Below are 12,707 nucleotides of genomic sequence, written 5' to 3' on the forward strand. Positions count from 1 at the left end.
TCCTAGTCGCACATGCTGTTGAATTGTTTACAGTTATTACTTGCAAGTACACTTGAATGGTTTTATATATGCAATTGCAGCTCTAAGTGGTTTGTCATGCTAAACAATGTTTGATAGATATTCGAGTACTTGGGTACAGTGCAAGAATGCTATACTTCGTAAACCTGAGTTTCACAGCCCTAAGCTACAAATTTAAATACTTTATATGTTCCATGTGTAATAAATAATGATCTCTTGCATATTTGCCACATGGAGAGCAAGCTCTTTTCAAAGTACACGGCCAGTTCTGGATAATCTTCTGTAACAACTTATTTGCTTTTGTTGTTTGTACTCGATTTTAACTGATCCTGTGTTAGAAAATAGTACTTTCCTAAAGCTTCCCTTATTCTGTAGCTCCATGGAGCTGCAGTCTGTGGCAGCCTACTACTGTACCGCTTCCATTATTTAGAAGTTGCCTAGCTTCCCAGCACTGTAGCTAGAATTCTAAGCCTTTGACAAGATGAGAATTAATGCACATATAGCTTTTCTTCACTGTTTCCTTCTTGCTTTTTCTCAAATGAACATGAGCTTAAAAATGATTTGAAAGGCAACTAACAAGGCACAGAAGCTAGGAAAGTATATTTAAATGCCTATGTACCTTGTGTCCGGGCGCCATCTTCGAACTACTCAAGCCCTCGCCCCTCTTCTGCTAACATGGTCGCAATATCGGTGGAAGGTGTTTCTATTTTTGTGCTGGTGGACACTGGTGCCGCCATTTCTGTTATAGCCACCCGCCGTGGTTGCTCAGTGGCTATGGTTTTGGGCTGCTGAGCACGAGGTCGCGGGATCGAATCCCGGCCACGGCGGCCGCATTTCGATGGGGGCGAAATGCGAAAACACCCGTGTACTTAGATTTAGGTGCACGTTAAAGAACCCCAGGTGGTCTAAATTTCCGGAGTCCCCCACTACGGCGTGCCTCATAATCAGAACTGGTTTTGGCACGTAAAACCCCATAATTTAATTAATTAATTTAATTTCTGTTATAGCCGCCAAATTCTGCCGTTCACTGCGCAAGGTGACCACGCCACTCTGGACTTTCGCTTCAAGCGGCAAGCGGGCAGCAGGTTACACCTCTCGCAGCTTGTAGTGCCCGTGTGCTTATACAAGGCATTATGTACTACATTGTCGAGTTTATTGGTCGATCGCGTCGGCATTGACCTTTACGGCCCGCATCCAATGACACCGAATGACAATCGGTGGATCATATTTGCTATGGACCATTGGAAACGCTACGTCGAAACTGCTGCGTTACCCAATGCTACAGTGCCTGATATAAAGGGAAAAGCTGCAGCAATCACCATCAGGGTTCGTGCTGCGTTTTAGCCTGCAGGTGGCGAGTTCGTTACTTGCAACCGCTGTTGTGCAGGAGCAGCTGTGTTTTTGCGTAACTCTCGAAGAATTGCGCTTTCGTATCATAAATATGGAGCAGACAGCTAACCCAAATTCGAGAAAAGCTGAGCACACAATTTGAGTCAGTAGTTCGTTAATGGGCAACTCTCAATTTTTTTTTGACCATGTCAGGGTAATGGCATTTTTAGGTTCAACAATTCCCGTCACGTGTTTGGTACAATTGTTCCGTAAATTCGAAAATAATTTTATATAAGTGAAAAAGCGCAACGAAACCGAAACCTGACCGAGCAGCCGAGCGAACATTTTCGTGTTGGGATAAGAGGGGGACGAACGGCACACCAGCGGGAAAGGCGTTCAAAGCATGCTGGTTCCTCCAGCGCGGAGAATAAAAGTGGTGAAGAGCAGATGCTCGGCTGATTCGTGACCACGCCGAACCATTGGCACAATGTCTTTGAGTGAAATGTCAGCAGTTAGAGCTGTCAAACAGTGACGGTCACGATTCCGACAAATTTAATAGCCATGAATTGCAGTTTGCATTCGACCCGCCACAACGAGAGCCAGCGCTCGGAGCAGCACAGCGCTGCAGCACGAAGATCAAAGGTAGCTTTAACCACTGATTTGATACGTGCTGCTTGCAATTGTAGGTGTTTTACCCCTTCTCAGGGCAGCGTTTCGCACACTCCCTCCCTATTAGATGGTGTGGAGTGCCGTTTGCTGCACATTAATGTCAACTTATAGAGTGCACTGGAGAATGCCGCTGAGTGTCCAAAGCACTGACTTTGCGCCGAGTGTCAGTGCTTTGGACACTCAGCGGCATTCTCCAGGGCCGTATTCTGAAACGTAAACTAACACGCCTGTGTCGTACTGCGGCCGATACATTCGAAAACAACACACCCGAGCCGCTCTGCACTCGCACGGTGTGCCCTCTCGTGTGTTTTGCGAAGCGTTCGAGTCACCGTGCTGGTAGTGCATGCTGACGTCATGGGTAAGCAGCTGGTTGACTTATTGAACGGAACTTTCGCCTAGGCGAAAAATCACCGAAGTGGAACGTTTCAGAATACGGCCAATGCGGCCCCATTTGTTTACGTCGGCATGGTACAGCGCCCGCTTCAAATATAATGCAAGCCGCACATCAATGACATCGAATAATGTCGGAACATACCAAAACACGTGGATTGTGTGCTTGAAAGCACTGTCGCATCAATCTGAGTTGCGCTGTTATTAGCGACTGAACACCTATTGAAAACATGCATCGAGCGGGATATGCGCTATGCTGCCTACTTATCATTCTTCATACTCTTTTTCATGCACACAATATCTTTTATAAAGCAGACCTAAATTAGAGTGTACTAGACAATGGTCTAGTACACTCTACCTAAATTAAGACTTTGCACATATTATCGTTCATTTAGAGAGTGCATAGTTTTATAGTGGAGACACTGATGCCAGTGCTGATGTCATTGGCAGTCAGTCCGCATAACAATACATAAAAATACACCCATGAGCCTAGTTGCAATTGATTTGGGGAAGTGCCTCTCAAACAGCAACTCTCAAACCTGCTTTTTTGAGGACATGATGGAAGGGTGCAGAGCAACGTACCCAGCAAATTCCATTGACAACCGTTGACGTAGAGAAATTGCCGGAGTTGGCCTTTAAGCCTCTTCTTTCCAGCAAAGCCTAAGCACTCCGTTCTTGTGCTCTTTTCAAATGTCAACTGCGCATGCTGCCCATTGTCACCTAATTGTTGCTTTGCTTTCTGTGCACAAATTCACCCATAAGTTATTTATTATTTTTTTTTCATTTACATTTCCTACCTGTGTTTCTGCCTCTGTACTGTCAATGCTTCTATGAAGGTATAGTAATCGGCTTTTGACCACTCGCTTTTACGATTTCAGATACGGCCAAACAGGTACCGGTAAGACCTACTCTATGGAATGTAAAAGATCAAACACGAATTTGAGCTGGGCAGACGACCCCTGGGCTGGTATCATCCCACGTACAGTGTAGCAGTTGTTTGAAGAGCATCATTCCCAGGACCATCAATTTACCATCAAGGTGTCCTTCCTTGAGTTGTACAATGAGGAGCTCTTTGACCTCCTCGGTGGCCACGATAACAAAAAGCTGAAAATCTTCAATGACCCTTCAAATAAGGTGCATGCGGCTTCTTGATTAGTGTTTCTAATTTTTGCATGTGTTAATATGAAAGCTGGCACAAAGTGCACATTGTCCTGAAATGGCTGCATTAATAATTGCCTAGTTCAAGCACTCCTCGAAGCTTGGGTAACTATAGAGGAACGTCCACTGCTGTGCCTCAAGATTCATGTGTGCTTTTTAAGTGTGTATAAAGCTCTCTCCCTATGCTGCTGTATCTTCTGTGTGCAAATTCACTCATAAGTTATTTTTTTCATTTACATTTTCTACCTGTGTTTGCAAGTTGAGGGGATGTTCTAGGTTATTTTTTATATTCTTGATTATACTCCTAGTCGCACATGCTGTTGAATTGTTTACAGTTATTACTTGCAAGTACACTTGAATGGTTTTATATATGCAATTGCAGCTCTAAGTGGTTTGTCATGCTAAACAATGTTTGATAGATATTCGAGTACTTGGGTACAGTGCAAGAATGCTATACTTCGTAAACCTGAGTTTCACAGCCCTAAGCTACAAATTTAAATACTTTATATGTTCCATGTGTAATAAATAATGATCTCTTGCATATTTGCCACATGGAGAGCAAGCTCTTTTCAAAGTACACGGCCAGTTCTGGATAATCTTCTGTAACAACTTATTTGCTTTTGTTGTTTGTACTCGATTTTAACTGATCCTGTGTTAGAAAATAGTACTTTCCTAAAGCTTCCCTTATTCTGTAGCTCCATGGAGCTGCAGTCTGTGGCAGCCTACTACTGTACCGCTTCCATTATTTAGAAGTTGCCTAGCTTCCCAGCACTGTAGCTAGAATTCTAAGCCTTTGACAAGATGAGAATTAATGCACATATAGCTTTTCTTCACTGTTTCCTTCTTGCTTTTTCTCAAATGAACATGAGCTTAAAAATGATTTGAAAGGCAACTAACAAGGCACAGAAGCTAGGAAAGTATATTTAAATGCCTATGTACCTTGTGTCCGGGCGCCATCTTCGAACTACTCAAGCCCTCGCCCCTCTTCTGCTAACATGGTCGCAATATCGGTGGAAGGTGTTTCTATTTTTGTGCTGGTGGACACTGGTGCCGCCATTTCTGTTATAGCCACCCGCCGTGGTTGCTCAGTGGCTATGGTGTTGGGCTGCTGAGCAAGAGGTCGCGGGATCGAATCCCGGCCACGGCGGCCGCATTTCGATGGGGGCGAAATGCGAAAACACCCGTGTACTTAGATTTAGGTGCACGTTAAAGAACCCCAGGTGGTCTAAATTTCCGGAGTCCCCCACTACGGCGTGCCTCATAATCAGAACTGGTTTTGGCACGTAAAACCCCATAATTTAATTAATTAATTTAATTTCTGTTATAGCCGCCAAATTCTGCCGTTCACTGCGCAAGGTGACCACGCCACTCTGGACTTTCGCTTCAAGCGGCAAGCGGGCAGCAGGTTACACCTCTCGCAGCTTGTAGTGCCCGTGTGCTTATACAAGGCATTATGTACTACATTGTCGAGTTTATTGGTCGATCGCGTCGGCATTGACCTTTACGGCCCGCATCCAATGACACCGAATGACAATCGGTGGATCATATTTGCTATGGACCATTGGAAACGCTACGTCGAAACTGCTGCGTTACCCAATGCTACAGTGCCTGATATAAAGGGAAAAGCTGCAGCAATCACCATCAGGGTTCGTGCTGCGTTTTAGCCTGCAGGTGGCGAGTTCGTTACTTGCAACCGCTGTTGTGCAGGAGCAGCTGTGTTTTTGCGTAACTCTCGAAGAATTGCGCTTTCGTATCATAAATATGGAGCAGACAGCTAACCCAAATTCGAGACAAGCTGAGCACACAATTTGAGTCAGTAGTTCGTTAATGGGCAACTCTCAATTTTTTTTTGACCATGTCAGGGTAATGGCATTTTTAGGTTCAACAATTCCCGTCACGTGTTTGGTACAATTGTTCCGTAAATTCGAAAATAATTTTATATAAGTGAAATAGCGCAACGAAACCGAAACCTGACCGAGCAGCCGAGCGAACATTTTCGTGTTGGGATAAGAGGGGGACGAACGGCACACCAGCGGGAAAGGCGTTCAAAGCATGCTGGTACCTCCAGCGCGGAGAATAAAAGTGGTGAAGAGCAGATGCTCGGCTGATTCGTGACCACGCCGAACCATTGGCACAATGTCTTTGGGTGAAATGTCAGCAGTTAGAGCTGTCAAACAGTGACGATCACGATTCCGACAAATTTAATAGCCATGAATTGCAGTTTGCATTCGACCCGCCACAACGAGAGCCAGCGCTCGGAGCAGCACAGCGCTGCAGCACGAAGATCAAAGGTAGCTTTAACCACCGATTTGATATGTGCTGCTTGCAATTGTAGGTGTTTTACCCCTTCTCAGGGCAGCGTTTCGCATACTCCCTCCCTATTAGATGGTGTGGAGTGCCGTTTGCTGCACATTAATGTCAACTTATAGAGTGCACTGGAGAATGCCGCTGAGTGTCCAAAGCACTGACTTTGCGCGGAGTGTCAGTGCTTTGGACACTCAGCGGCATTCTCCAGGGCCGTATTCTGAAACGTAAACTAACACGCCTGTGTCGTACTGCGGCCGATACATTCGAAAACAACACACCCGAGCCGCTCTGCACTCGCACGGTGTGCCCTCTCGTGTGTTTTGCGAAGCGTTCGAGTACGCGTGCTGGTAGTGCATGCTGACGTCATGGGTAAGCAGCTGGTTGACTTATTGAACGCAACTTTCGCCTAGGCGAAAAATCACCGAAGTGGAACGTTTCAGAATACGGCCAATACGGCCCCATTTGTTTACGTCGGCATAGTACAGCGCCCGCTTCAAAAAATGTCAAAGTTTCGCCGTAAGGGCGAAGCAATGAATGCGATAGCAACACAGCAATGTCATACGAAGTAAGGTGAGCAGCTTTGGTAGCAATATGGATTGTAGTAAACATGAGCTTATTAAGTCAGCAGGTGTGCTGCGGCGTAAGTAGACCGACATGAAGAGAGACTCGATGACCACGACAAGGCGCGTGTGAAACGGTGGTGTTCATGAGAAGCGCCGTGGGCAGCGCGTGCGAAGGGACACACCTGCAGCGCTGCACTGCCGATCTGGACAACATTGCATGTGTAGCGTGCGTTGGAAAATGTGGCCCGACTACTAACTGAATTAACAAGTGTGGTGTCAGCGCGCACAAGCAAACATGAATAGATCACACTGAATGACTGCAGACAACGACTGTCAAAACGCTGGCAGCAATCGCATCCGCCGCCGCTGGCGAAGGTACATACGTGCGGTCTATCGCTTCAACGGAAACTGAGCGGCGAATGCACAGCAAAGGTCAGAGCCGTGTGGAGATAAGAGACGGTGCGCGGGCGAGCAACGAGCGCGGTTGTTGGCAGAGTAGAAGTGGCGCCCCGGGCCCCCCCCCCCCCCCCCCCCCCCCCCGCTCCCTCCGGCGCTGCCTTCGCTTTCTTGTTTTTACGTGGGAGATTAAGCGGCAAGTTCCCCGTGCGCCCGGTTGCAAGATAGGCCTTTGGTGCCGGAGCGCAGCGTCGCCCCGCTTCCTTCCCTCCCTCCCATACCCCTACGGCCTTTAGCGCGACCATCGCTTTTGCCTTCCGCCGTGCGTTCGCTCTCCGTGATAGCGCGCGTCCCCCACATGCTTCCGCTCGGGCATACGGCGCGCGGCGACGATTTTATCTATAGGGAACCTCACGGCGACGGCGACAGCAGAAATCCGGTTTAAGTGTCTATATAATTGCTATTGCAATAATATAATGCAAGCCGCACATCAATGACATCGAATAATGTCGGAACATACCAAAACACGTGGATTGTGTGCTTGAAAGCACTGTCGCATCAATCTGAGTCGCGCTGTTATTAGCGACTGAACACCTATTGAAAACATGCATCGAGCGGGATATGCGCTATGCTGCCTACTTATTATTCTTCATACTCTTTTTCATGCACACAATATCTTTTATAAAGCAGACCTAAATTAGAGTGTACTAGACAATGGTCTAGTACACTCTACCTAAATTAAGACTTTGCACATATTATCGTTCATTTAGAGAGTGCATAGTTTTATAGTGGAGACACTGATGCCAGTGCTGATGTCATTGGCAGTCGGTCCGCATAACAATACATAAAAATACACCCATGAGCCTAGTTGCAATTGATTTGGGGAAGTGCCTCTCAAACAGCAACTCTCAAACCTGCTTTTTTGAGGACATGATGGAAGGGTGCAGAGCAACATACCCAGCAAATTCCATTGACAACCGTTGACGTAGAGAAATTGCCGGAGTTGGCCTTTAAGCCTCTTCTTTCCAGCAAAGCCTAATCACTCCGTTCTTGTGCTCTTTTCAAATGTCAACTGCGCATGCTGCCCATTGTCACCTAATTGTTGCTTTGCTTTCTGTGCACAAATTCACCCATAAGTTATTTATTTTTTTTTTCATTTACATTTCCTACCTGTGTTTCTGCCTCTGTACTGTCAATGCTTCTATGAAGGTATAGTAATCGGCTTTTGACCACTCGCTTTTACGATTTCAGATACGGCCAAACAGGTACCGGTAAGACCTACACTATGGAATGTAAAAGATCAAACGCGAATTTGAGCTGGGCAGACGACCCCTGGGCTGGTATCATCCCACGTACAGTGTAGCAGTTGTTTGAAGAGCATCATTCCCAGGACCATCAATTTACCATCAAGGTGTCCTTCCTTGAGTTGTACAATGAGGAGCTCTTTGACCTCCTCGGTGGCCACGATAACAAAAAGCTGAAAATCTTCAATGACCCTTCAAATAAGGTGCATGCGGCTTCTTGATTAGTGTTTCTAATTTTTGCATGTGTTAATATGAAAGCTGGCACAAAGTGCACATTGTCCTGAAATGGCTGCATTATTAATTGCCTAGTTCAAGCACTCCTCGAAGCTTGGGTAACTATAGAGGAACGTCCACTGCTGTGCCTCAAGATTCAGGTGTGCTTTTTAAGTGTGTGTAAAGCTCTCTCCTTATGCTGCTGTATCTTTCTGTGTGCAAATTCACTCATAACTTATTTTTTTTCATTTACATTTTCTACCTGTGTTTGCAATTTGAGGGGATGTTCTAGGTTATTTTTTATATTCTTGATTATACTCCTAGTCGCACATGCTGTTGAATTGTTTACAGTTATTACTTGCAAGTACACTTGAATGGTTTTATATATGCAATTGCAGCTCTAAGTGGTTTGTCATGTTGAACAATGTTTGACAGATATTCGAGTACTCGGGTACAGTGCAACAATGCTATACTTCGTAAACCTGAGTTTCACAGCCCTAAGCTACAAATTCAAATACTTTATATGTGCCATGTGTAATAAATAATGACCTCTTGCATATTTGCCACATGGAGAGCAAGCTCTTTTTAATGTACACGGCCAGTTCTGGATAATCTTCTGTAACAACTTATTTGCTTTTGTTGCTTGTACTTGATTTTAACTGATCCTGTGTTAGAAAATAGTACTTTCCTAAAGCTTCCCTCATTCTGTAGCTCCATGGAGCGGCAGTCTGTGGCAGCCTACTACTGTACCGGTACTATTATTTAGAAGTTGCCTAGCTTCCCAGAACTGTAGCTAGAATTCTAAGCCTTTGACAAGATGAGAATTAATGCACATATTGCTTTTATTCACTGTTTCCTTCTTGCTTTTTCTCAAATGAACATCAGCTTAAAAATGATTTGAAAGGCAACTAACAAAGCACAGAAGCTAAAAAAGTATATTTAAATGCCCATGTACTTTGTGTCCGGTGCCTTCATCTAGGAGAAACTAAAGAATAATGAAGTTGTTTCTCTTGTATTTTTATTCCAAGTTATCATTGGCTGAATCTTAAGCACTTTCTTATTTTGTATGCATTGAACAAGTTCCCTTGCTTTCGTTTATGTGCAGCTGATTACCTGAAAACAGTGTTATTCACGTATAAATGTTCACTTCCAGCAAGAATGTATCAGTAAAGCACTGATGCATTAAATTGTACTTGCTTTCATGTGCAGGAATATCTTGCCAGATCTCACAGCTCCTTCTGTACATTTTCAGGGATCTGTCATAATCTAGGGCCTAGAGGAGATCATGGTGCACAACTGTGAAGAAGTGTTCTTCATACTCCAGGAGGCGAATGCAAACTGTCAAACTGCGGCTACACTTCTTAACGCGACATCTTCGCGTAGCCACACTGTCTTCTCGATTACAGTTCACATCCGCGAGACGACAGCGGATGGTGAGGAGCTGCTGAAAACCGGCAAGCTCAACCTCGTGAGTAACAGTGTGACCAAATTTAGAGGCATCAAGCTTCACGCGGTTCACTTGCTTCATTTATCGTTAACAAGACGTTATCGTCACTAGCAATTTGTACTGGTGCCTCAAAACTGTATTTAATCAGTTTAGTCTACCATGATGAGTTGGTTCACATCATCGGTGCAGCTGTTGCCTTTTCCGTCTGATCATAAGTGTCGCATAATAGTTACAATGTTCTAATCATGTGCCAGGTATTTTGTTTCCATCTCGCTCACCAACTGCTGTTTATTCTTGTGTGTCTGCACACTGCATTAATAATTGTCTTTGTGATCCTATTCTGCACCAAGGTTCACCTTGCGGGGAGCTAGAACATTGGTCGCTCTGGGGCAATTGACAGGAGAGCACGTGAAGCAAGTAAGTTGTTTTGCGAACACCTAGGGAGAGTTTGCTGAGCTCTGGTCATAAGAGCAGCATGATTCAGTATGTGTTCTACTGACTTGTTCAATTTTTGTAAAGTTCATAGAAGAGTAATATTATAATGAAGGCTGCAAATAGCATCTTATTTTGATGAGCAATGCTAGCTGGATTATTGTGTGCACTTATAATTATGGTGACATGACTGTCATCCTATGAAATGAAATTTTTATATTGCAACATCTTTTGTTTTTTTGAGCAGCTGCTCTTCATTGTGGCAGTTATTTAAGCCTCAACATTTGTGTCCATTGCTACTAGAGAAGCATGTTCATCCTTTGGATTTACAGCTTGTATTAATTGGTGTTTGCATTACTTTCGCAGGTAACATCAACCAGTCACTCCTTACGTTGGGTCGTGTCATAACTGCCTTAATGGACAAGGGACCACACGTTCCATACAGGTATGTCTGGCCACGTTTCTTAACATCGGGTTTTTATCTATACTGGTTGTGCTGGTTTGGTACAAAGGGGATTATTCTTGGAGAATATTTTTTATCTTGACGCATCATGTACAAATGTAAGAAGGTGCAATGATTGTTTATTCAAATTTCGTCTTTGCCATTGGTGTTCAAAATACAGTAAAACCTCGTTATTTGTACCCACTTAATAAGTAAATAAGTAATTTTGGTTTAAATATAGTCGCACTTAATTCCCTGCATTTTCACAATCTAATGTACAGTGGAATTTTGATGATACGATCACAGCTAATACGAATTTCCGGATGATACAAATTTTTCTGTGGTCCCGGTCGAGCCCCATTACTTTGCAACGTGCTAGCGAATGGTTGTTACGAATCAATTTTCGACCCGCGTCGGTTGATACGAATAAACGCCGCCCCACCGACGGCCGCGAAAGAGAATGGCACGCAGTCACGCGCTTTCTCCCTTTCTCTTTTGGTGCGGAAGCGCGGACGTGGCGCCGGATGGCGCGGAGGCCGCGACTGGGCGCAAAGAGTTTGAAGCGGTGGCACTTTCGTTGCTTTTGTGCTTTTCCTTTTGTACTTTTCCCCATGGGGAAGCGCGGCCACCGCAGCGACCGAAGGTTCGTGCGGTCTATTGCTTCAACAGAAACTAAGTGGCGTAAGCACAACGCATACAAAGGTCAGAGCCGTGTGGAGATCGCTTTCAAGATACGGTGCGCGCGAGAACACCTACAGCCGGCACAGGCGCAAAGTACAAGATCGCATTTGTTCGCAGATTAGAAGCCGCCCTCCCCTCCCTCCTGCACTGCCTTCACGCTTTGCCCCTTTCACGTGGGAGATTGCATTGCCAGTTACCCTTGCGCCCGGTTGCAAGATACGCATTTGGTGCCGCAGCACAGCGTCGCCCCCTCTCCCTCCCATACCCCCACAGCCTTTCGCGCGACAGAAGACTCGTTTGCTCTCCGCTGTGTGTTCGCTCTCTGTGAAGGCGCGCGTCCCCCGCACGCTTTCACTCGCACATACGGCGCGCGGCGACGATTTTATCGCCCTTGGACTCATGCTCCACGTATCACGCTCCTCCTCCGCATCACCCTCGTTGATCTCCTCTCCCATCGGTGGGCGCACCTCGTTGAGAAGCGTGCTCGCTACCGCCCTTGTCGGCGAGATTTTCCCGCGGAAGCCGCATTATAACCGGCATTTCGTCTCACGCGGCTGCAATGTAAGCGGTATGCATATACACAGAGTTCTAGGGGAGGGTAAACGGGAGTCGGAAAAGGCCGCGTTGTAGCCAGTTCTGCACTATAAACGGTGACATAAGTGGTCTATACTGTAAATGCTTTTTACGTGCGTGTGCCTGAGTGAGTTCACCTCTGACTCTTTAATTTAGCTAGTTTTAATTGTGTTTCGATGATACGAATTTCGGCTAGTACGAATATTTTTCGTGACCCCGTGAGATTCGTATCATCGCGATTCCACTGTATTGGCTGGCCGCTTAAGCCGTATTCTCTTAACGCATGCCAAATGGTTAGTGCATAGTATTTACTTAATTTTTGGCACATAAAAGCAAATGGAATAGAAGAAATGTCCTGCGCACTGACCATAGATAGTGAAATTACGGAGCACGGACATTTCCTGGGCTGCAGTTGCCACCCATAGTGGCGTCAAAACATGGTAGCCATGACGTGTATCCAGCTCCCATAGCTTCTAGTGCTTCCACATCGTCTTGGACGACGACGTGGAAGATTGCCCTTACGTATTCGACGCAGCCGGTGTGTCGACTGTCATGAGGGCTTTCGCAGAGCAGTTGGGCCTTATGGAGAAACTGGCTTGTGGCCTTGCTGAGTTTGAGGATGCTGTCATCACTGCAAGGCTGCCATAGCGGCAAGTGAAAAACGGATTTTTGCTGCTTTCTCATAAATAAAACTTGGCTGCGTGTGTGTTTGATTGAGAATTGAGAATGTTTTTTGGCGGCTATAACAAGTCTACCCTGTCAGAAAAAACAATAGACCGATCCCA

The 12,707-nt window shown here is 45.5% G+C and overlaps 1 protein-coding gene across 1 annotated transcript in view; it reads left to right on the forward strand.

The window, feature by feature from the left end:
* LOC119464101 (kinesin-like protein KIF11-B) overlaps nt 1–12,707 on the forward strand; it is a 34,591-nt gene that overhangs the window by 18,454 nt on the left and 3,430 nt on the right. Inside the window, 4 exon segments of the mRNA XM_049668584.1 lie at nt 8,082–8,337; nt 9,600–9,815; nt 10,145–10,211; nt 10,593–10,671. Coding sequence (XP_049524541.1) covers nt 8,082–8,337; nt 9,600–9,815; nt 10,145–10,211; nt 10,593–10,671 — 618 coding nt within the window.

Source organism: Dermacentor silvarum, chromosome 1, assembly GCF_013339745.2.
Source record: "Dermacentor silvarum isolate Dsil-2018 chromosome 1, BIME_Dsil_1.4, whole genome shotgun sequence".
Lineage (NCBI taxonomy): Eukaryota > Metazoa > Arthropoda > Arachnida > Ixodida > Ixodidae > Dermacentor > Dermacentor silvarum.